Genomic DNA, 24,820 nt, shown 5'->3' with positions numbered 1-24,820 from the left:
CAGACTGTCGTGGGAGTACAGAAGAGGAAGTGGTCAATTCTATAAGCAAGAAGGGTTGTTTTGATAGAGGAATGGTTTGAAGGAAGACCTACGTGTGAGTTGATTCTTGAAAAGCTAAATGGAGAGATGCTCCTGAGAAGAGGGGGTGGGGCTGGGAAGAACTGGTTCCCAGACTGAGGCAGCAAAGTGAACAAATATCTTTGGGAACCGTAGAGTAGATGGAATGGGTTTGAGAAACAGAAATCTGAGATTGGGCGGGTGAATATGAATGTTGTTGCCATGTCATGGAATTGAGGCTTCCTCCTGAAAGGTTTTGAAAATGATGTAGGGCTTCAAATAGAGACATGACATGATCAGGCAAATAAACATTTATAGGAATCATCATCCTTGAAGTGAAGTGTCATGGTTATTTAAGGAAACACAAAATCCTATATCATTTGATAAGAGCCACTGGAGGAAATGTCTCCCAGTGGGAAAGAAGGGTCCCCACTTCCTTCCCTATGAATGGTTTGCTTCTGATTCAGTACCTTTCACTTTACATGTCAGAACTATATCAAATAAATAAAAACTTAATTTATTCTTAGTAGGTTCATAAACACATTATGTGGCTGATTGGCTGACTCCTGTAAGCGTCACTGTCCTTCCTTCAAAATTCTGTTTTCAGATTTCTGCTATGGAGCAATGATAAAGAAAAAGAAAATGTGTTTACCAATAAAAAAAGACACTAGGAATAGAATATCAAGTATAGTAAAATCTTGCTCTTCTATCTCCATGTTTCTCAACCTGGAAGCTTAATAGAATCACTGAGGAAGAGATTTGGGCATCTGTGTTTCTTAAAACTCCTCAGATATTTTGAATTAGCAGTCAGGATAGAAGATCACCAGATTATTTTGACTCAGGGAACTCTCCTGTGGATTCAAAAATATTAATCTCCCATTTTTATTTGGCTTTGTAATGATCGTTTTTTAGATTTTTCTCCAGTAAACTTACATTCTTATTTCCATTCAAAGTTATAATTAATTTGCATTTTCTGAGCACACACCAATTTTCAAAGGGTAGCTTTCTGACAGTATTACAAAACAAGAGGAGTAAACTTACATTCTTATTTCCATTCAAAGTTATAATTAATTTGCATTTTCTGAGCACACATCAATTTTCAAAGGGTAGCTTTCTGACAGTATTGCAAAACAAGAGAGAATTAGACTATGATTTTTTACAAAACAATTCACAAGTTGGGTGACTCTCTCTCAGGTAGCAGAGACATAACTAGAGATTTAAACATGGAATTTTTAAACTGTGACATGTACTTTTAAAAAGGTCTTATTTTGTGCTGCCTAGCTCTGTGATTGGTTGGTTAACACAGCTAGTAAGCATGGTGCAGTAAATGAAGGCTGGGAGTTTGAGCTTTCTATAGCCCATTCTTTGTTCTTTAGCTACAGATCATACATCCCATCCAAGGCAGCTGCTACAGATAGAAATGCTACAGAAGAAACTGCGATTGTACTAATGCTAATTGATCTATGTAAAAAATAACTAAAAATGTCAGTTCTAATCTTTTATTTGCACGAAAAATAGGTATTAATTATCTGTGCTATGTAAGGGGATGACTTTTTTTTTCTCATCTATCAGAAAACAGAAAGTAAAAGAAGGTTCAGTCTCCATTCCCTAGGGATTAATTATAACATTGCACCAGTGAGCAAAAGAGAAAACACTACTGTTATAAATTGTCCTCTTCTTTCTAGTCTCTTGAATATTTTCCTTTGGATTTCTTTTTTCTGCCATAAAAATTTTTCCCTTTTTGAAAAAGTTTTCTCTAGATACCAATTTTTTTCTAGGTACTTTTCTGTTTCTCTCCTTCAATTCACAGACAAGTCCTACGTCTATTGCTTCTCCTTCCTTACTATATAACAAACATCCTCCCAAGGTATAAACAAATAATCCATCAGACTCTGTAGTCCAACTTTGAGTCCTTACCCAAACTTGGAAAATATATTTACTCTCAACCTTGTTCTTGTGGTTAGTTTAGTCTTGAAATACTAATTTCCACTTGTTTGTTTCTTCTATGAAGTCAACCAAAACACATTTGTGGGTGGGGAGATTCAGCCATGGGTACCTTGTTGGTACCTTGTTCTAAACCAGTGGCTTGCAAACTTTTCAATTATGAGACTCATAATAAGATATTTTACATTGTGATAATATACACACACACCTATACACACATATACAGCACATATATATTTTACAAAACAGTACATACATAGTGCACTCTAATATTTTCCTTTCCATTCCATTTCATTTGCTTCTATACTATTCTATCCTATTCTATTTCATGAAAAATGCTGTTGTGGACCCACTAATTGATATTCTAGCACAATAATTATTGTAAAAGATTATTCTAATCTAAATTCATATTTTTCAATTTTAATTCATGTTACTGATCCCCTTAGATGGAACATCCTTCTAAGGGGATCAGTACCACTCTCCAGGGGTGTGCAGATTGTTTTAAGAAGAGCTATTTTTTGTTCTATGGCTTTGGTTTGTTTTTAGTGAAGAGAGTTAATTTATTTTGATTTTCAAATATCACATATAGGATAAAATGAGATCATTTAATGTTTTTCAAAGACCTAATCCCTTCTCTTCTTTAAGTACCATTTATATTTCACCTTTTTCATGAAGCTGTTTAATAAATGGACCAAACAGAAAAGCACTCATTGCAATTCATTTGGCAATTGGTTACATATTGCTGGGTGACATCTTTTGTGTACGTCTGTGAGTAGAAATATTTCTGTCATGATAAGCCTTGGTTTTGATCATGTTCTTGCTAGAACATTTACCAAAATATTGTGAAGTAAATTTTCCTGAAGAGGTGGGATCTCCATGCCTGTAAAAATTTATGTTCAAATTTGCCAAAGGCCCTGGTTTTCCAGTAATAATGTAACACTTTCTGCAGTCTCATACACAATAATACATCCCTCTGTTCACCTTCCTCTCTCCCCTCTCCCCCCCGTTGTGCTTAGAGTTATATCTTACATTCTCAACTCTGGCTATTGCAGGGTTATAATTTTGTTAGAATTATGTTCACCTCATCTGAGACACAAAAGCTCATAAGCTAACTTCTTAAGAAGTAATAACTTTCCTCCTCTTCAGAATTCCCATTCTCTAATATCTTGACACCAGTGACTTTGATCCGGTAAATATGTTAGTCTAATTTCTGCCTATTTGCCTCACTCTGCTAGATAAAGCATGAAGTCCTTTTACAAAGGTTCTGTAACCTAGTTATAGTCAGTCACCTCGATCATATAGGTCTTTATTTTACAGATAACAAGAGAATTCAAGAGAAGTAAAGTGAGTCACTCAAGGTACCACAGTTAAAGTAAGTTACCAATAGGTCACTTGTTTTTGAATTTTTATTATGATAAATTTCAAATATACAAAAACTGAAATAACATAATCTTTAATATTTTGTCATATTTCCTACACACACATACACACACTTTTTTTTGTTGTTGTTGAGCCATTTTAAAACAGAAATACTGCTGCTACTGAAGTCAGAATTAATACTTAGTTCTTTCCTTTTAGTTACTGATATTCAGAGTAAGGATTGATATAATGGTCATCTCCAGTGATCTATGAATGATATTTTAAAAGTCCATAAAATAAAAACAATTAATATGGTGCTAATTAAAATGTTTAAACGTAAGGATTTAAATTTCAGATTCTTCAAGATTGCAACATTGATTTTTAATTAATGCTTTTGTGCATATATGCTACTTGATCTAACTGGCTAAAAGTTTTGTAGATTTGATTTCATCATGTCCGAAAGAATCACATTTTATAGATGTAATTCTGTTGTTAGCAAACAGCTAAGTTAGAGATATTAGGAATTATTTCAGAAACTATTTTTAGTTATCTTCTTTTATATTATTTATAAAAATCATGCAACCACCTAGGAAAACCATTTAGCCACTTGGCATCAATCCCTGCATCTAAAAAGCAAAGGCGGCTCTTGTTGCTTAAATGTATTTCTCAGACTGATGTCATGAGGGTTAATATTATATTTCCTCTGAACAGCTCAACAAATAATGAAAAAAAAACCTTGGCATCAATCCCTGCATCTAAAAAGCAAAGGCGGCTCTTGTTGCTTAAATGTATTTCTCCGACTGATGTCATGAGGGTTAATATTATATTTCCTCTGAACAGCTCAACAAATAATGAAAAAAAAACCATGAATGTTAATGAGAACAGGGTTGAAAATGTGTTTCTGGCAGAATAAAATGCTATTATAAATTACCAGTAGCCTATTTTATTTTGCGATTATTGCTTCCAAAAAGGCCTTTGAGAAATAAACAAAAATGTAGACTCCAGGAAAAATAAATAAAAGTATAAAACCAATAACAACTTATGTTTTTTTCATGTAATTTTAATTTTACCATTTTTGTCTGTGGAAGGAAGGACAAAACCGTCCAAAAGTGGAAGGGCTAATGCTTTCCTTTAGTAACATTGAGATTAGGCTGTGACACCTCTGGCTGATCTTATTTCTTATAAAATGACAAGAGGATGTTCTGGAGGCACCATTTGCCACCTCATCAATTGTCATGGATGGAGCAAGAACGCAGTCAAAGATCTCTAAAGCCTCCTGGTCCAGTAAAGCCTAAATTCTGATAAAGAAGGTGATTTTGGAAAGAAGACCTCAGGGAATTTGTCACTATTTTCTCCTGCAGTTGTTAAAACATCGTGGTTTCATGGGCTCTTTATAGGTGGACATCATCTCAGTTTTCTTCTAGTCCAAGACTTCATTTCACACATGACGTAACTGATAGGAAGGCCTATCATGTGATGTCCCCAAGGACACACAATTAGTGACAGAATGAGAACCAGAGCCCAAGGCTATGGTTGTATTTATTCAAGGCTGTATTAGTGTATGTGGCATAAATGTCTTGTTATATGAAATATATGGACAGCATGAAAGCAGAAATTTCTCAGTGAGCCTCTAGAAGGAAATTGTTGGGAGGTCCAGTCCATAATTTATGATGGTAAAGCTATTTTTTTTCCTAAGTAATCTTTCCTAAGAAAGATAGTCCCCTAAATTAACTTATAGAAGTTTTAATGTTGTTAATGCAATTACTATAAAGCTAAAGTCTTTCCTTTTTGATTATAAACTTTTTGAGAGCAGAAACACATATTCTGTGCATTTAGGGAAGCCATATCAAACTGTCATTTATCAAAAACAAATTCAATCACATATTTTTGGGGGAAAAAAAAGGGAAATGCAATTAACATAAATGGCATGAGTAGTTTTCCTGTTATTTAAGTCAATGAGTTTATTTATTTATATTCTGCATAAATGTGAGAGACAATATCAAACTGACCTCCTTCCTTTGATTTTAGTTCCCATGTAGCTCTCTGAGTGTGAGCATCTCAACATGTATATATGATTTTAGTGTTTAAAGATGTGAATTTTACATCTAACATTGCTTTTGAAGCAAAACAACCACTTATTTTGTTTTTAGTGTGAGGTATTTTTGATACTCTACATTGAGTTACTGAAAAATAAATTCCAAATTTTTAAAATTAATATTAAATATTCAATTAAAACTATAAATCCTTAAACAGAGTTATTCCTAAAGACTTTAAGTTAAAATTCTAATGATTTTAGAATTTAACAATCATTTTTAAGTGGTCTTTGAATATCAATGTTTGATCTTATATGTAAAAATAAAGTGAGGTACTAAAAAAGAAATCAAATATACTAAATTTTTATGAGGGGCAGTTTAATATATTTGAAGGAGTTTAATTATCTGCTATAACAAACAAATCATCTCAAGTATTTAACTGATGCTTGAAAATTAAAAAATTTAAATTTATTGAATGTTAAATTTTCTTAATATCTCAATAATATGGTAGCATTTCAATTTTATATAGAAAGTTTAAATTGTTTAGTCAATTACAAATTTAAAATCAGAATAAAAAGACTAACCTACTACTTAAATAGGTCTAATTCTCTAACACATTTGAACTACTGAAAAAATGCCAACATCCATAGATTTTTTAACACAAAAAAATTATTTTGTAGTTTTTAATTAAACACTTCTGTGCTTACCTTTTCCTGGGGTTAAGTGATGCTAATCCACTTGAAAAGTATTTATCTTCTAAGCTGTGATTACTTATTAGTCTAAAATTCTTGCTGGGACAATGCCTAGATTGTTATTTGTAGCCCTCATACCACATAACTCTATTTGTAGCCTATATAAAAACTTGATATATTAGAGAAGAAGTTGGTCTCGTTGTTTTAGGCCACATAACTCCTCTAGCTCATATAATCCACATGTATAACATCCCTTAGATTCAAGTTATACATTACCCAATTCTCTCTGCCACCCCAACCATGCAGTTTTTAATAATTTGATTAAATTTTGCATTTCTTATTCTTAAGATATTTGAATGACTTTTCATCCAGCTTCAAGTATTTCTAATTTTGACATGATCTTGCATTTTCTCACATTCTTCTGATCTGACAGGACCATAGAATTCTTATGGATATAAAATGATATCTGAGCCATAGGATTTTCTATATTACAAGAAACTAAAGGGAAATAACAACCAAATGCAATACCTAAAATTTTGCATTTAGTTGTATTATGTCTTTGGCCTCTTTTTTTTAGATCCTGGACTGGGGGGGGGGAGGGGGGACAGCTATAAAATATATTTTTGTTGAATTAGGGAAATTTGAATATGGAATTGATATTGGATGCTATTATGAATTAATTGTAAATTTAATGAGCTTGATAATGGTATTTTGGTTATGTGGAGAAGGTCCTACTCTTATATATGGTGACAAATTAATGATCAAAATGTCTAAAATTTACTTCCAAATGATTCAACATTCACCAACACTACAACAGATGGATGGATGGATGGATAGATGGATAGACAGAGTAAAACTGAAAGATGAGAAAGATAATACCTGATTGGAATCTCCACATATCGAGGTTGTGTTGGACTCTGTCTTGGTCCCAGCTTCTGAGAATATAACACTGATAATATTTCTCTTATCTCCAAAGATAGTAATCCATTTGACGGTGAGAAGAAAAACTAGCTGTGAAGAGTTCATAGAGAATTTGTGTGTCCCTGTACAGGGTTTTGTACATAAAATTAGTTTACATCTTGAATACACCCTAATGAAGTTTTTGTTATTTCCTTTTATGTGAATCAGGGAATTATGCAAATTTTATGTGAATCTCAAATTATGCAAGAGAACGTTTTTCTGCCCATGGCAAGAAATACCTAATCTTGCCAAAATTACTCCGGCTTAAAATTTAGTTTCTTCAGAGATAACTATATCAGTCATAGTCAACAGTCTCCTCATCCCCCCTTCTCCTAACCCTCTCATGTTTCACTTGTGAAAGGGAGCATAGGAATACAGTATAGTGCAAGTTTAAGAGCACAGACCCTGGAGCCTGACTTCCTGGGTTTACATGCCATCTCTACTCCTTCCTAGGTGAGTGAATTTAAAGCAAGCTACTTAATTCTTCTGAGCTGCAATAACCTCATCTGTAAAATAGGGACCACTATAGGACCTATCTCATTAAGATTTCAGTGAAACTCGAAAGGTAATATTGCTAAATCTCTTAGAATAGTGCCTTGCACATAGTAACTATTGTATAAATTAGCTATTAAAAAATTCTCATTATCCTGTCATTGGTGAGGGTATTTAGTTCATTTACCATCTTGTGGTCCTAACTGATCTCAGTGGATACAAGGATGGAAAATTTAGAAATTTCAGGGGTAATTTTGACTATATAGGGTAGCTGTAGAACTTTACTCTATGAGATGCTATCCCTCTGAATATGTTAACTACCTATTTTATTTATAAGGGAACTTATGTGATAACAAAGGCTTGCTCTTACAACTTAAAACAAGATTGTTATACTGCTTCTTAATATGTGCTTCATCTTTTATGAGACCACGCTGTTATCTTGGTCTTTCTCCATCCCTGCCCCCATTCCAGTAAGTACCGCTATCATTTTTTTTTTCTGCTCAATACATGTTACTACTGTTTCCCTGATTCCTTAAGCACAAACTTGAGACCCATTCTTGACTCTTTTCTCTCACTTATTCTGCACCTAGAATTCAGTAAGTCTTAAAATTTCTTGTTCAAAATAATATTCTAAATTTGTTAACTTCACTGCATCCCTGGTCTTACAATGCTAGTCCTCAACTCAAAGGTCTTCAATGGCTTCCTATTCCATTTAGGAAAAATGCCATCTAAGGTTCCCTACCTATACCTTCAGACTTAGCCCCTGGCCTTCTCCTCCCACACTCAGGACCATGAACCTTCTTTCAAATTTCACAAAATATTGAGTGTTTTTCCATTTTGGGACCTATAGTTATGCAGTGAGCTCTACCTACAGCACCCTTCTCCAGCCTTCACCTGACTAACTTGAATCAATCCTTCAATTCTTATCAACTATGGAACTTCTCAGAAAGTTTTTCCTGACCACCTTCCATCTAAATTAGGTTCTACTGTTAAACTTTCTTGAAGCACCCTTTACTTATCTTTCCTAGTACTTACCAAACATATATTGTAAGTATGTTTTCATGTGTGTGATTACCAGTTTAATGACTCTCTCTCTCTTTAGTTTGTAAACTTCATGAGGGTAAAGACCATGTTTGTTTTTCTTGCCACTGGATACCCAGTGTTCTGAGTCTGGCACTTAGAACTACTCAATAAAAATGTGGAATAAATAAATAAACGAGTTAACACAGGAATTTCAAATAGTAGAGTACTATTAAAAAGGGGTTCTTTTATTCTTAGGCAAAGGTTGACCAAGATATGAAGCTGTATTCCCATTATTTGTTATAGGTGCCCATGAAAATACCTTTAATTATTGGGAAGTGGGCCTATATTCAGCCAGAATATATCAATCAGCCCGGTGTTCCTTGTGACTGGTTGGTTCCTATACTGTTCCTTCTCATAAATATTTTGTATATCATCTCTACTGAGAAAGAAATATTTTCATTCTGAAATAGTCATACCAATAGTCACTTGTTTAATTAGAGGGAAATGAGCATTTAAGATAGTTAAATTATCATTTTGTTATTAATTTGTTATGATTACATTTCATGAAAGGAGGAAGTCAAAGTACTCACAAGTCAAAGCTACTTCAGAAAAATTAAAATGTGTAAGTATCTTGAAAAGGAATCTGATGAATTATTAAGAAAAAGCTTTTAAAATGACTTAGTTCAATCTGTCATTTCACCTATTCCCCCAAAACAAAGGTACTAGAATAAATGTTCTAAACTAAACACTGTAGATCGTTTAAATATCGTAGATTACTCAAGAAAACTCTCAACAGAAACACAAATGAGAAAGGTGGGCAAAGGGAAATAAATGAACGCTCACTTTGTGTCAGAGAAAATTGGAGTAGGTTTTTCTCTTAGGAGCAGCCTTTAGCGTTCATATTTCCTTATGGTGTACATCAGCATCTTTAGAGTCATAAAATTTCTGAATGTCTTCTTGATGGCCAAACATATTTCCTTCTTTGTTTGAGACATTATTCTGAAAGTAGATGGTATGTTTTATTCTTTGTTTAGGAAGACAAGGACACTTTACATTAAGAAATGTGTATGTACATAATAATGGATATTTTGGATGTAGGTCTTATATTTTCATTTTCCTTTTAATATTTATGGTGCCTCTAATGTCCAAGTGCAACACAGAAATAAAGACTATAGAGCTTCAGTCTAGACACCCCATCAGAAAACATGTTTCTTTATTAAAGAGTCATGGTCCCTAGCTCTTTGATTTTGGAGGGTGAGATAGTATGTCCTTTTTCTGGAGGGACAACTGCAACACCATGATTCTTAACTAAGCAAGACCCCTGTGTGGCTTTAGTGCCATCTTACCTAGGTCCTGCTGGTTGATTCTGAGGCTCAAATAGCACTTCAGTCCTTTAATTTAAACTTTGATCTGTGTTGAAAGACCCACATTTCTGTCTCCTCAGTTTTCCTGGGAATTTTAAAATTGTTTCCAGTCACTTAAAGCTTGGTGAACTATTTCTGATCTTTTCTGGAGAGCAGACTTGAGTGGGTAATAGCAGGAACACTGAGAATGAGGCCATGCCCCCTGTAGAGACTCCATGCCTTTGCAGAGGGCCAAGAATGAGAGGATTGGGGCATCACTGGTGCTAAAGAATCTGTTTCATATTTTTGTGAATCTACATAATAAAAAAATCAACTTTTTAGTGAAAAAAATTCATAAATCTTACACTGATGATTAAACATTTGGAGATACGGTGTTTGGTTTGAATTTTCTATTTTTCTTCCCAGCCATAACAGTACCGTAGAACAGAACAGCCTATATGAAGACAATGCAAGTAAGGAAGTATAAAACTTTGATTAATCGTTGAGTCCATTTGTCTCTGCAAAAGTTATTTCTTGAGAGTACGTAAAGGCACTTTCGAACATGTTCACTTTTTTTCAGGTCACAGAGGTGCTATTTAATAAATTACTTTCTCAAGCACCAAGGGCCACCTTTATTCATCTGAAAAGGTTAATGCAGCTTTTCAAAGTGTCCAAGTTATTCCCAGAGAGTAATTTATGCACTTAAAAGTCTGTTTTATTTGGAAAGTGCCTAAATAGCAAAAAAGAGAGGAAAAAAGTGAAGTACAAATTAAAGATAGATCTGATTGTTCATAACCAAAGGTTTTTCCTCCTCCAAGCTTTATTTACATGGATTTATTATATATTCTTGACCACCTCATTTAAAATGTCAATATTACTTCCTCTTCACCCCAGAACTTCCTATTATTCTTTTTGCTTTATTCTTCTCCATAGCACTTATCACAAATATACTCTATATTTTACTTACAGATTTTGTTTTTTCTGACTTTTCTTATTAGAAGGCAAGCTCTGTGAAGATAAAAATTCTTCTGATTGCTGTACCTCAGCCTCACTGGACAGTACCAGGCACTTCTTAGCATTTAATAATTATTTAATAAGTGAATGCAAGAATAAATCCATATTGGTCAAATTTACCAAGTAATTGCCAGATTTCCAGATTTGGTTTAATGCTATATGCATCATTTTCTGGAAGGTGTACTACATGATGGTGGAGGGTGGTTTCTGGGATCATTGTGCATGGCCATGAATCCTGATTCTAACACTGGCTCTCTGTTTAGCCTTGGCAAGTTATTGAATATTTTTGTGCCTTACTTTTTTCATGAATATGGAGAACAAATCAACTATCTCATGGTTGAAAACTCATATAAAGTACTTAAAACATTTTAATATCCAGTTAGCCTTTAAAACTCACTAGTATTATCATTCTATCAATTTGTGAAAGAATGATATTACTTATGCATTCATTTTGTAAATGAAATAGAGTCATGACAATTATGTAGATATTAAAAAATATTTTGCCTCAATAATCTGAATCATTTAGTTCAAAGTATATTTTAAGCATACATTATTGGTATAATTTACTTTATGAAAATTAGTAAGACATTAATTTTATTTATTTGACAAACTCCATTTAAGTCAAACAGAGTGGTGTAATAATTTCAAAGGCTGAGCTCAGTTTTGAATTCTGCTCTGCCATTTACTAGGTCTGTGACCCTGAGAAAGTCAATTAAAAACTTTAAGCTTTGATTTCTTACATTTGTTACATGGGTAAAAATTAAATGTGTTAGTAGTTGAGTATTAAACACAGCACAGTGCCTGATGTATAACAGATCTCAATAAAAGGAAGGACAAATAATATTATTTTATGTATAAAATCTAGAGAACAGTGTTTGTGACAGGACTATATCAATTTATATAAAACTGAGCAAGAATTGAAAATGAAATTATATTTTCTTGACTACAAATTTAATCTTAAGCAAATAAATTAGAAATTCATATTTTGCAAGAAGTTATTTTAAAAAGAAAATTTAATATGAGAAATATTGATATATTTGACAGCAAATCACTTAGCATATGACTTCTTTTGTGTTGCTAGATATAAAACAGAGCCAACTAGTTCCTGTTTAAGAGATGCAGGTGTCTCTTTTGTAAATCAACACCTCAGAATTTCTTAAAGTTCAACATTTTACATACAATCCTCCTCCTCCTCCTCTATCCCCATTAATTTATATTTATGAAGGCACTAAGTAAGAAACACAAAACTCTTGTTTACACATATCTTCAAGGTAATTATTGTCTAAGAATGTGTTGTTAATATTTTGTAATATTGGCTGTGTTAGGCAGTCTTGTAAACCACTGCTAGCACCAAAGTGGGAGTGTTGGTTGCTGCACTTAGATGCGGTGGAAAAGATGCTAAATGCTTCTGCTCTTGTCAGATTATCTAACGAGTTTCCTGCAGCCAGCAAGCATCTTGGGTCATCCCAAAGTAGATCACAGAAATCAGGCTCCACCTTCTGAAGCTCCACTAAGCTTTTAAAGCCAGATCAGGACTGGAATACATGTGTCTGGAATTGCACCTGTCCAAGAGCCATGGAGCCTGAGAAGCCAGGACACTTTTTTTAGTGAGTGTAAAGAGTCTCAACATAGTCCCTAAATCCCAAATAGTTCCATATCAGAATTTAGGAATTGTAGTAAGGTAGCATCTTCAAACTCGCCTCTGTGAGTTGATGTTCAGGTTTTCCAAGTGCAGGGGAAATGATGGAGATAGGGTTGAGGATGAGAGTTTACAAGTTAATAGTTCATTGTTTTGCTTTAATTTGTAGGTGGAATATAAAGAGCCTCTACAAGTGTTAAAAATGCCGTTAAGCACTGCCAATATTAAAGGGATTCAAAATACAAATACTGCCTATATAAGAGATGTGGTGGTAGATTAGATAAAACACCCTTAAGGGGCCGGCCCAGTGGCGCACTGCTACAGTGCGCCGCTTGGGAGCGCAGTGGCGCTCCCGCCGAGGGTTCGGATCCCACATACAGACCGGCGCTCACTGGCTGAGCGAGGTGCAGGCCCAACACCGAGGGTTGCGATCCCGTTGCCGGTCACGAAAAAAAAAAAAAGACAAAAAAAAAAAAAACACCCTTAATAAATTGGGCATCTTTTTAAAATTCCCTGTTTAATGTACCTTAATACTAAGACACAGGTCAGCACAAATATCATTGTAAATCAACAATGTGATTCAAACCATCAGGGCTCTCACTAGCCTGTGGGACACCTTCGTATCCCAGTCCAGCTCCAGAGTACATGGTTTGGCCAAAGGGGCTCAGGCCTAGTCACCAACCCCCCTCCCCATTGATTCCCTTTTGCAGGGCACAACCTTCACATCAATGTGTGCTGACTTTGAAACTAGAATTTCAACACCTTCCATATGCCCAAACTGTACCATGCCCTTTATGCGCTTATACTTTATAAAGTCTATGATCATCATCTTGATATTCAAATGACAAATCTAGGGAGTGGCTGAGGAGGGATTTGACTCTGAACCTACTAATATCAGAATCAAATGTATTTTCTGTTAAAGCAAACTGCCTTCTACCTCTACCTCTTATTCATTAAAAAAAAAAAAAAAAAAAAAAAAAATTAAGGGTTTTAATCTCCATGGCAGTGCTGTAGGCTGTGTTCAAAGTGTGAAGGAGAGCAGCATGCCTTTTTGGACAACCTCAGATCTGAATTAAAGTTGCAAAGCTAAGAGTTTACCACTGTGCTCAATCTACTGTTGCAATTAGCAGGAGTTTTTTCACCCATTTTTGGGAAACATATTTGTGTCCAGTTTAGTCTATAATACTATTTTCACTATTTTTACAATGAGAAATGAGGTCTTCCCCTCTTTTTAGAAAATTATTTTCTCCCTCATAATGTCCATATGATAAAATTCATCCATTAAGCAACTTGTATTATTTACATAAAAATTTGTTTATTCATTGTAAGATGCAAACATTTATTAAAGGAAACACAATTTAAAAAGCTACAGAAAACAGCTGGTGATAAATGGCAGCCAAGAAAACACTAAACTTATCTACTAACAGATGATATTCAGGTTGCTCATGCAGCAAACTTTACTATCGGTGAGACCTGGGATTGAATTCTAGTTCCTTCACTTGTTTTCCATGTCACTTAAACTTCCTGAGACTCATTTTTTTCTCTGAACATGGAGTAATTGTTCCAGCCTCATCCCGATCATTATAAGGAACATGAATGAGCGACTTTATGTAAATGATCAGGCACACAGTGCCTTCTTTGTGCAGAGTGCACATTCAATAAATGTCATTTTTCTTTGGTGAGAGAATATAAAAGCTAGAAAGCATTGCAGAACAATAAAAATAACTCACAATTTAAATTTTTGACTCCGTGAATCTGTAGGAGACATCTCTATGTTGGGAGACAACAATGAGGGTGAAGAGTCTCCAACGCCTTCTGGGAGTTCACAAGACCCATCATGAGAAGGCAGTGACAGGGCATGGAATAAATGTGTGTGCTGGGGTGTATCGCTCAGAACCAAGCTACTGTCTTTCCTAGCAGTCTTCCAAAGACTCCAAAAGAGCAGGGCTGTATTATTCTATCTGAAGTATCTTGAGAAGCTATTCAGTGATGGTGTAGATGTGGCCAAAAGAGCTCAGGGTTTGAGTCAGTCATTTGTGTGAGCCTTTTGTTTATGAACTGTCCCAGGGGATCACAACTAACTAGACATGTGGCTGTTCTCCCCAAAGTCATTACCTTTATGCCTGAGTAGTATGTTAAAATGCTGAAGGAAGGAAGCTCCTGCTGAATTAATATTTTTTTCAGTCTATTTTTGCGAGTAAACTCATGCCTTCCTTTCCCACATCCTCACTAAAGTGACTTTGTTCACTGTAAACTTGTTATTCTAAAATTATGCTCCAAAGCAAGATGTATTTCCTTCCTTTTGCTAAAGACATGATTACTTAGCTATAGACAGATCCTTAAGGACAGCTAAATCATCATTTTTCCCCCCAAATGCAAGATTTTAAAATGTACTAAATTATTTGAGTAAACCATTTATAATTTTATTTTCTTTTTGCTTTTTGTGCATAGACCAAAATCACCAATTCAAAAGATTTTTTCCGTGTACAAACTATGCTTTAAGTTGGGCACTTCTGGAAGATGTTTTAACTTTCTGCATCCAGGAAAAAAAATTATTAAACAGCAAACTTACTGATGTTTAAGTACTAGGGTTTAAGTACTAAAGTCAATTTCCATTTGTTTATTCAACCCACAATGACATCTTTAAAAACACTTCCATTACTTTCTCCTAAGAATGCAATGTTTTTATGTCTGTATGGGTCCTTCTTATCCACTGAGGAGCAGTCATTGGAGGAACTGTGGAGTTGTTCACACACATAGTATTTTGTTTTTCTTCCTTTTATTTGATCCCTGTGTTTTCTGCGAAAATGATACACCAACCATTGATTTTGAGAAGTGGAAGCAATCTGGAATTCCTTTGTTGAGGGAATTTTTTTTCTGCTATTATTTGGTCATTAAGAATGTGAAGAATTCTCTCAGAATCAAGTATTGAGTATTTAATCCCTCTGACTTTATGTATATTGGTATTACAAAGTGTAGAGTTGTCTCCAAATTGGTCAGTTTGCCTAGCTGTGCTGTTCTAACGTAACAGATACTTGGTTTGAGTTCTTCCTATTTACAATAAAGAGTTTTCCTTTTAAAAACTTTATGACTTATACCTTAGCTCTTCTACTACGAAAGTCTGGCTTTGTCACCCTTAGCAACTGAAGTCAAACAGTAAAAATAATATCGAACTATTGAAATCAAAATCTCTGCTTTCATTGCTGATAATCATTTCTGTAATTCTAAGGGCTTTCCTGAGTTTTGACCGTATGGATGTAGACCACTCATTCAACAGTGAGTTGAGATCAGCCTCAGTCTTTCCGATAAGTTGGAGCAAGGGAAAAATTATTTGCATAAATCATTTAGTAAACCATTCTACTGTGGTGATGTCCACATGACAAATAACTTTTTTCTAGGTTTTGCAATGGAACGAATATGGTTACTGCTGCTTCTAACAATTAGAGTGCTTCCGGGGTCTGCTCAGTTCAATAGCTACAACTGTGATGCCAACCTTCACAGTAGATTTCCTGGTAAGTCTGAACCTAATCACTTCTCTAATTGCTACTGAAAAGAGTGATTATGTTTCAATAGTAAATCATTTAAATAATATGGAAAATGGGGTCTATCCCTTTACATTAAGTGGATATTAACAAATGGAAAACGGCAAAAGACATTTTTCTGGAGTTGTAATTTATATTCACATTAATATACAAAGTGTTCATCATAGTTAATATTATTATAATGACTGCTCACAGATGTGAAAACATTGGCTAGTGGGAAGTGAAATTGGGAGAGACTAATTTCATTCAAAATTTGCCCAATTGATGCCTTTTTTTTCCTCATAAGTTAATTCAGACGTCTAAAAACTACCCTTATATGTTGATAGATTTATTTAGAAATAATGCTTAAGAAAATGACTGTGGATTATGCCATACTAAAAGAAAAAAATACTATTTCAATGAAATTTTGGTCACCACCAAAGTACACAGGTCAGCTTGAGAATGAATTTTACAAAAACCCATCAATATTGTGACAGACATGAGATTTTGACCATATTGATGGCATGTCCCACAGGTTTCTAAAATCTGCACTCACTGAGAAGGTGCTCAACATTTCTTTTAAGTGTTAACCATTTTATGTTAGCTAAAGTTATAGAACTACATTTTGACATTTACAAAATGAATATTAGATAATCTGAAACTACTTTTCCAAATCTGCCATGCAAACTGACTACGTTTGGCCATGTTTTACATTCTTTAAACCTGCTAGTACTCCTGTGTTTGGAGTATTTCAGGACAACAGCACACCTGTGTAGAGCAATCAGTAAGTAGTTACATAGATGAAGTGAGATCTCTACATCAGAACAAAGACCGCAGGGTGTCTGAATATCTTTGTGAACCCAGATCTAGCATTCAAGTGCTTGGGATGTTAAGTACAGTGGCAATGGTGGGGAATTCCCAGAGGTAAATCTAGAAAGGTATGCTATGGCAGGATTGTTAATGGTTTTGAATAGCACAAATGATTTTTTACATTTTTATTATGAAAAATGTCAAATATACAAAAGTAGAGATTAATAAAAAGAGTACTCATACTGATCATCCAGCATTATCATTAACAACATTTATAAATTTTGTTTCATCTCTCTGTTCTTATCTCTCCCATCTCTGGAATATTTTAAAATAAAATTCATGCTTAGGTATTTGTAGGTAATGGAAGCAAACTTAAAAATTAATTATACTTCATGTAAACATCCACTAAACTTAATAATTTCTTAATATCATCTGATACTCAGTTAAATTGCCTCTAAAATCTCCACATGGTACATTTGTTGTGTCTCTGAGTCTATTTTCATTTATAGCAGTTCACCTCTGTCTTTTGCCTTTTAAAAATGCTGTTTATCTTTTGATACAATTTGGTCATTTGTCTGTAGAATTCTGACACTCTGGATTTGGCTGAGGTGTCTTTTAGTATGTTCTTCTTTCCTGTATGTCCTGTACACCAATTAGAGCTAGAGGTTTGAGGAAATTCAGATTCAAATTGATTTGGCGAGAATGCATTATATGTTATGTTGTGTAATAAGAGCATTTTGTAGCAATGAAGAACCATTGAGTCTTTTTAAACACACCTTTTAAACGTTCGATGTGGTCACATCTTGTTTTAGACAGCAGACATCAGAAAAAGTATGAAAGACGGAATCAAGTTAGAAGAGAGTAGAGGCAGGGAGGAAGCATCACGAAGGAGTGGCAGTGGGGGGGGATAGAAGGAGACAACTAGTAAGAGATATTTTTGTGATGGACTCAGCAGACCTTGAGAACGGGTTAGACTTAGGAAATCATAGAAAGAGAAGACTAGAGAATGGTTTGAACTTGGACAACTTGATGCTGACAGTGTTAATCGACACCAAAATATAGGACACTTGCATGTTTTAGAAAGGAAGTTTGGGTTTGGAACTTATGGTTTGAGGCATTTTTAGAAAGTACAGTGGCAGGAACAGTAGGAAATATGGAGGTGGGTCTGAGAAGAGGGATCAAAACCAAAGATAGCTACATGAGAGCTGAATCTCTGTGTAGTGAGTGAGCAATGAACAGGGGATAGGAAAATGAAAGGTATGAACATAGAGTATTATTTAGATAACTTTTGTGATGAAGGAAAGAGAGGAGAAACCTGAGCTGGAAATTGAAATGAGAAAAGGGGTTTTCTAGACTTAGAGAGGCCTGAGCATATACGAGTAAAGGAAACTATTATCAGAAATTGGAAATATTAAAAAAAAATTGATGTAATTAGGAAAGAAAATATGAAATGAAGAAAGAAAATTTGAAAGAGATCAATGGTATAGATGGACGAGTTAATGTTGAAAAAGCTGTAGCTGTTTCTTTGCTTAGAAGAGAAGGAGAGATAAAGACAGGTGGAGCAGGTGGGAGATGCTGTGTCCACCCCCTCGGTGGAGTGGGAGGCAGGCCCTCCTGAGAGTGAGGGGCCGGAGGTCTGGCCGGGGGCCTGGCATGGGTGGTCAGGCCGTGACCCTGTTATGGATAGATAAGACGGCCAAGTTGTAAAAAGATTGCTCAGCAGAAGGGGTATGGCTGATGTGGTAGTTATTTTACTTATAAAGGAAAATAAAACATGCTAATGAACCAGGAAGTGACTAGGACAGCAAAAGGAAGTATTTATCACATGGTAAATTAAAAAAATTATGTTAAGAAATCCATTTACACTAGCATCTACTGACCACCTGCATCAACATCGCCTGGGATAGCTGTTAAAAGCCCGAACTCCCCTGCTTTACCCCAAATATGTACTGTCAGAATCTCTGAACATAGTGTTGGGAATCTGTATTTTAAACCCTACAGATGAGTCTAAAGTACATTTATGGTTAAGAACAACTGATAGTGTACAATATTATTTTCTTGAGTCTATTATTCCAATTAAAATGCAATCAAGTGTTGGGGAAATATAATTAAAAACAACACTCTCTCAATTCAGAAATCCTTTCCACCAAGGTAGTAGAGAAAGAAAACACTTTTATCACCGAATAAGCATTAAACCAGAATGTTATACACATAACGAGTAATCACTAAGAGATTGCAAAGATAGACAGAAATCTTACTCTTTTATATAGCCAAGCAGATATGACCCATTACACACACGGTTTTGAGATAAACAATAACTAGTCCTCAAGTAAGAGGACTTGACAGCACCATTTGTCACGCGTAGTTCATTGTAACTTTACCTGGTAAGTAGGGCGAACATCTATATTAGTTTATTGGCTTTATCCAGAGAAAAAAAATTAACTTTTCATGTCTTTATGACAGGAGGTAGTTTCAATCAGGAGGGAGGCTCACATCAAAGTTAGGTTCCTACCCTCCCGCAGAAACCGGGAAACAGGAGTATTGTCTGTCTTGATGTTTACATTTCGGAGAGATGGTTCCCGGGTTCTTGAGAAAGACATTCCTAACAAAGCTTATGAAAGTCTTACCTAGTTTTCAAATGCATTTCTATACATTTCAAAGAGAGCAGAAAGTACTTACAATTTCAAGGTTTCTAAAGTAAATTCTCTAAGAAAAGGGAGGGAGAAAAAGTCTCTTCTCTTATTTTCAACATAGAAAATTAAGCTTCTTATTTTTAATTTGTTTTCCTTACACAAGTTAGCACTTTTAGTATTGTCTGGCTTAGGCAATGAATATCCATACTTTTCAAATGTACATGCAGATATACATGAACACACCCATATCCTTAAAATTTTAAACTTGTGTTTAAAAACAAGCAAATCCATGTAAAGCAGAAGTCTCAGGAGAGGCTTTAAGTTTATATGGGTATTATTTAATACCCATTTTTTTTTGCAGGTTGTTTGTACACCAGAATGAGCAGATAAAGCCTAAAGATTAATTGCTTACTGCCCTCTTGACTTTTGGCTTCTTCCACATCAGGGTCACCACTGATGTCATCAGGAGCTTCACAAGCTGGTCAGACCCTAAGCAATAGGGTTGAATAAGAATGAGTCTGTCAAAGGAGAGGGGCTATCTAAATGCAAAGCAATGTTAATAATGATGGGAGTAATGATCTCACCCTGTCTGACCTTTGCTGTTTCATGACATTAGAACTATTTTCTTTAATTTCCATGGCATTTATTTTTGGGCCAAGAGAACTACCATGGCCTCATTCATTTAAATTTAAAGAGATACCATTTCATTTTAGAGGTAGTTAACTCTTGGCTCTCCAAGATAATGGCAAGGAGCAGACTCATGAACCACTGATATTATAGCTGTGATCTCCCCAGAATAACACTCAAAACACAGTTGACTCTTAGAGTACTGAGGAATGATTTGGTGAGAGTGAAACATACAGATAAATGCACTTGGCCTCTGTGACTGATGGACATCTTCTGGAATTAGCTTGTTTTTTGGATGGGAGTAGTAGTATATGAAGGGTAAGCTAAACTTTCTGGCCTCTAAAGAAGACTTTAATGATAAAGGCACAATCAAGGAAAGAAATGGGCTTATGGAACCAAAAGTTTCATGGCTTGACAATGTATTATGGTGAACAAAGCAGTCATGGAAAAGTGGATGTAAGCCAGTGTTTCATAATTTGTCATTTGATATTCTTTTAAAAATAACACTAGTAAGGAAGGAAATGATAGGTTCCATGTACTGAGTGCTAGGCACATTGCAGAATTCTTTCTTCAATTTTTACAATAAACCTACAAAATCTTTTTAATCTTCTCTTTAAATTGGAGAAACTGAGGATTAGAACTTGTCTAATCTTGCAAGGCTAGCAATTGACAGAAATATAAAACTAGGACTCTATCCATCAAAAAGTGATGTCTAAAAATGAACTTTGAATAGTAAGTTTAAAAAATGAAGTAGAGGGCCGGCCCCGTGGTGCACTCAGGAGAGTGCAGTGCTTGGGAGCACAGCGGCGCTCCCGCCGCAGGTTTGGATCCTATATAAGGATGGCCGGTGCGCTCACTGGCTGAGCACGGTGTGGGTGACACCACGCCAAGGGTTGCAATCCCCTTACCAGTCACAAAAAGGACAAAAAAAAAAAAAAAAATGAAGTAGAGACAGTTTGACTTCATCTTTTCCAATCTGGATGCCCTTTATTTCTTTCTCTTCTCTGATTACTCTGGCTAGTACTTCCAACACTGTGTTGAATAGGAGTGGTGAGAGTGGGCATCCTTGTCTAGTTCCTGTTCTTAAGGGAAAAGCTTTCAACTTTTCCCTGTTCAGGATGATACGGGCAGTGAGCTTATCATATATGGCTTTAATTGTGTTGAGATACTTTCCATCTATACCTAACTTGTAGAGAGTCTTTATCATGAACGAATGTTGAATTTTGTCAAATGCTTTTTCAGCATCTATAGAGATGGTCATATGGTTTTTGTCTTTGCTTTTATTGATGTGGTGTATCACATTTATTGATTAGCATATGTTGAACCAACCTTGCATCTGGGATGAATCCCATTTGATCATGGTGTATAATTTTGTGTATGTGTTGCTGTATTCAGTTAGCTAGTATTTTATTGAGGATTTTTGCATCTATATTTGTCAAGGATATTGGCTTGTAGTTTTCCATTTTTGATGTATCTTTGTCTGCTTTGGGGATGAAGTCAAACTGTCCCTGTTTGCGGATGATATGATCCTATATATTGAACAGCCTTAAGACTCTACAAAAAAACTCTTAGAGCTGATCAATGATTTCAGCAAAGTTGCAGGATACAAAGTCAGCACACAAAAATCAGTAGCATTTCTATACTCCAACAGTGAACATGCAGAAAAAGAAATCAAGAAAGCTAGCCCATTTACAATAGCCACCCAAAATATAAAATACTTAGGAATAAAGTTAACAAAGGATGTGAAAAATCTCTATGAAGAGAACTACAAACTACTGTTGAGAGACATTAAAGAGGACACAAGAAGAGATAGAAAGCTATCCCATGCTCTTGGATAGGAAGAATTAGCATTGTGAAAATGTCCATATTACCCAAAGTGGTCTACAAATTCAATGCAATCCCCATCAAATTTCCAAAGATATTTTTCTCAGAAATGGAAAAACTATCCACACATTTATATGGAATAACAAAGGACTACACATAGCCAAAGCAATCCTGAGCAAAAAAAAAAATAAAGCTGGAGGCATAACACTCTCGGACTTTAAACTATATTATAAAGCTATAATAACCAAAACAGCATGGTACTGGCATAAAAACAGACACATAGATCAATGGAATAGAATAGAGAATCCATAAATCAACCCATACACCTGCAGCCATCTGATCTTTGACAAAGGCACCAAGTCTACACACTGGGGAAGAGACTGCCTCTTCAGCAAACGGTGCTGGGAAAACTGGATATTCATACATAGGAGAATGAAACCAGACCTGTACCTCTCACCATATACCAAAATCAACTCAAAATGGATTAAAGAATTAAATATACATCCTGAAACAACAAAACTCCTTTAAGAAAACATAGGGGAAACACTCCAGGAAATAGGAGTGGGTACAGACTTCATGAATATGACCCCCAAAACACAGGTAACTAAAGGAAAAAGAAACAAATGGGATTATATCAAACTAAAAAGTTTCTGCACAGCAAAAGAAACAATCAACAGAGTGAAAAGACAACCAACAGGGTGGGAGAAAATATTTGCAAAATATACATCAGATGAATGATTAATATCCAGAATATACAAGAAACTCAAACAACTTTACAGCAAAAAAACAAATAATCCAAGTAAAAAATGGGCAAAGGAGCTGAATAGGCATTTCTCAAAGGAAGATATATGAATGGCCAACAGACACATGAAAAAATGCTCAACATCACTCAGCATTCAGGAAATGCAAATCAAAACCACTTTGAGATACCATCTCATTCCAGTTAGGATGGCTGATATCCAAAAGACTGAGAATGAAAAATGCTGGCAAGGTTGCAGAGAAAAAGGAGCTCTCATACACTGTTGGTGGGGCTGCAAAATGGTGCAGCCTTTATGGAAAATGGCATGGAGGTTCCTCAAACAATTACAGATAGATAATATGACCCAGCTATTCTACCGCTGGGAATATACCCAGAGGAATGGAAATCATCATGCTGAAAGGATACTTGCATTCCCATGTTTATTGCAGCTCTATTTACAATAGCCAAGAGTTGGAAACAGTCCAAATGTCCATCATCAGATGAGTGGATGCAGAAAATGTGGTATGTCTACACAATGGAATTCTACTCTGCTATAAAAAAGAATGAAATACTACCATTCACAACAACATGGATGCAGATGAGTGGATGCAGAAAATGTGGTATGTCTACACAATGGAATTCTACTCTGCTATAAAAAAGAATGAAATACTACCATTCACAACAACATGGATGCAGATGAGTGGATGCAGAAAATGTGGTATGTCTACACAATGGAATTCTACTCTGCTATAAAAAAGAATGAAATACTACCATTCACAACAACATGGATGCAGATGAGTGGATGCAGAAAATGTGGTATGTCTACACAATGGAATTCTACTCTGCTATAAAAAAGAATGAAATACTACCATTCACAACAACATGGATGGACTTAGAGAAAATTATATTAAGTGAAACAAGTCAGGCACAGAAAGAGAAATACCACATGTTCTCACTTATTTGTGGGAGCTAAAAATAAATAAATAAACACACAAACAAATAAAGGGTGGGTGGGGGGGAAGAAGACACAACAATCACAATTCCATGAACTTGTTACAACAAGTGAACTGATATAATGTAGTGGGGTGGGGGAGAGGAGAGGGGGGGAACAGGTAAAGGGTAACAAAAATCAACTACAATGTATATTGATAAGTTAAAATAAAAAAAAACCCATGAAGTTGGAATGGAGAATCATATTAGAAATTATCACGTTAAAGACCCTGAAAACTCATTTGGTAGGGGGATTTGTTTAGCCTTTTCAAGACCTGCTTGACTACGGAGATATTTCTTCTGGTAATACCTATTAATATTGCAATGAATATGAGTGTTCCACAGAAAATAAAATTGGAAATCAATGATTAAATCTATAGAATTCATGGTTGTTTGAATTATAGGATTCATGAGTGAATTAAACAAAATGAACTAAATTTTTGTTGGACTTTGCTTAACCTTTGTATTGTTCTGTGCCCAAAGACAGTAAGAATGGTTAATGTAATAATTATCACAGGGAATATCTTCCAGCCCTTAGGGTAGAAAAGAAAGCTCATTTCTTCCGCCTTTCTATTTAGGAGTAGTATTTTGGTCTCCAGATTGTCAGGAGGATGCCCGCTTTCCACTTTGCACCTGTGACTGTAATTACTAGATCAGGTGAGGCAGAAGGATTGACCCAGACAGCAATTGTTGATCACATTCTTTTTTTTTTTTGGTGGCTGGTTGGTATGGAGATCTGAACCGTTGACCTTGGTGTTATTAGCACCATGCTCTAACCAACTGAACTAACCAGCCAGCCCCCACATTCAGATTAATCTACAGTGATAAAATGCAGTGGAGAAGAGAGAAATTAGCATGGTCAGTGACTAAATAACTCAGGGTCCTTACCCTTCTATATTTTAATAACGAAGTTCTTTATTGCATGAATATATCACTTCCTCTGTTTATGTAAGTAAAACCCATATGCTGGATTTACTGTCTGAAAAGGATAATCAAACTCTTTTAGTTCAAAGGATTTGGAGCAGCAAGTGTGATTATAAGTCTGCAAAGTTTGCCTCTGACTGCATATGAATTTCCTACAGCACTGGAAACAACAGCTTGTATTTGCTAACGAGAAACA

The 24,820-nt window shown here is 35.2% G+C and overlaps 1 protein-coding gene across 1 annotated transcript in view; it reads left to right on the top strand.

Annotated features, from left to right (window-relative positions):
* The window catches only part of ZPLD1 (zona pellucida-like domain containing 1), a 61,052-nt gene that overhangs the window by 4,495 nt on the left and 31,737 nt on the right, over positions 1 to 24,820 (top strand). Inside the window, exon 2 of the mRNA XM_008592589.1 lies at positions 15,955 to 16,068. Within this exon, the coding sequence (XP_008590811.1) occupies positions 15,963 to 16,068 (106 nt within the window). The 5' untranslated portion in view covers positions 15,955 to 15,962. The remainder of the gene's footprint in view (positions 1 to 15,954; positions 16,069 to 24,820) is intronic.

This window comes from Galeopterus variegatus, unplaced genomic scaffold (genome assembly GCF_000696425.1).
Source record: "Galeopterus variegatus unplaced genomic scaffold, G_variegatus-3.0.2 Scaffold8067, whole genome shotgun sequence".
Classification (NCBI taxonomy): domain Eukaryota; kingdom Metazoa; phylum Chordata; class Mammalia; order Dermoptera; family Cynocephalidae; genus Galeopterus; species Galeopterus variegatus.
Note: the sequence above shows the minus strand (reverse complement) of the source record. Positions and strands in the feature narration are given on the sequence as shown.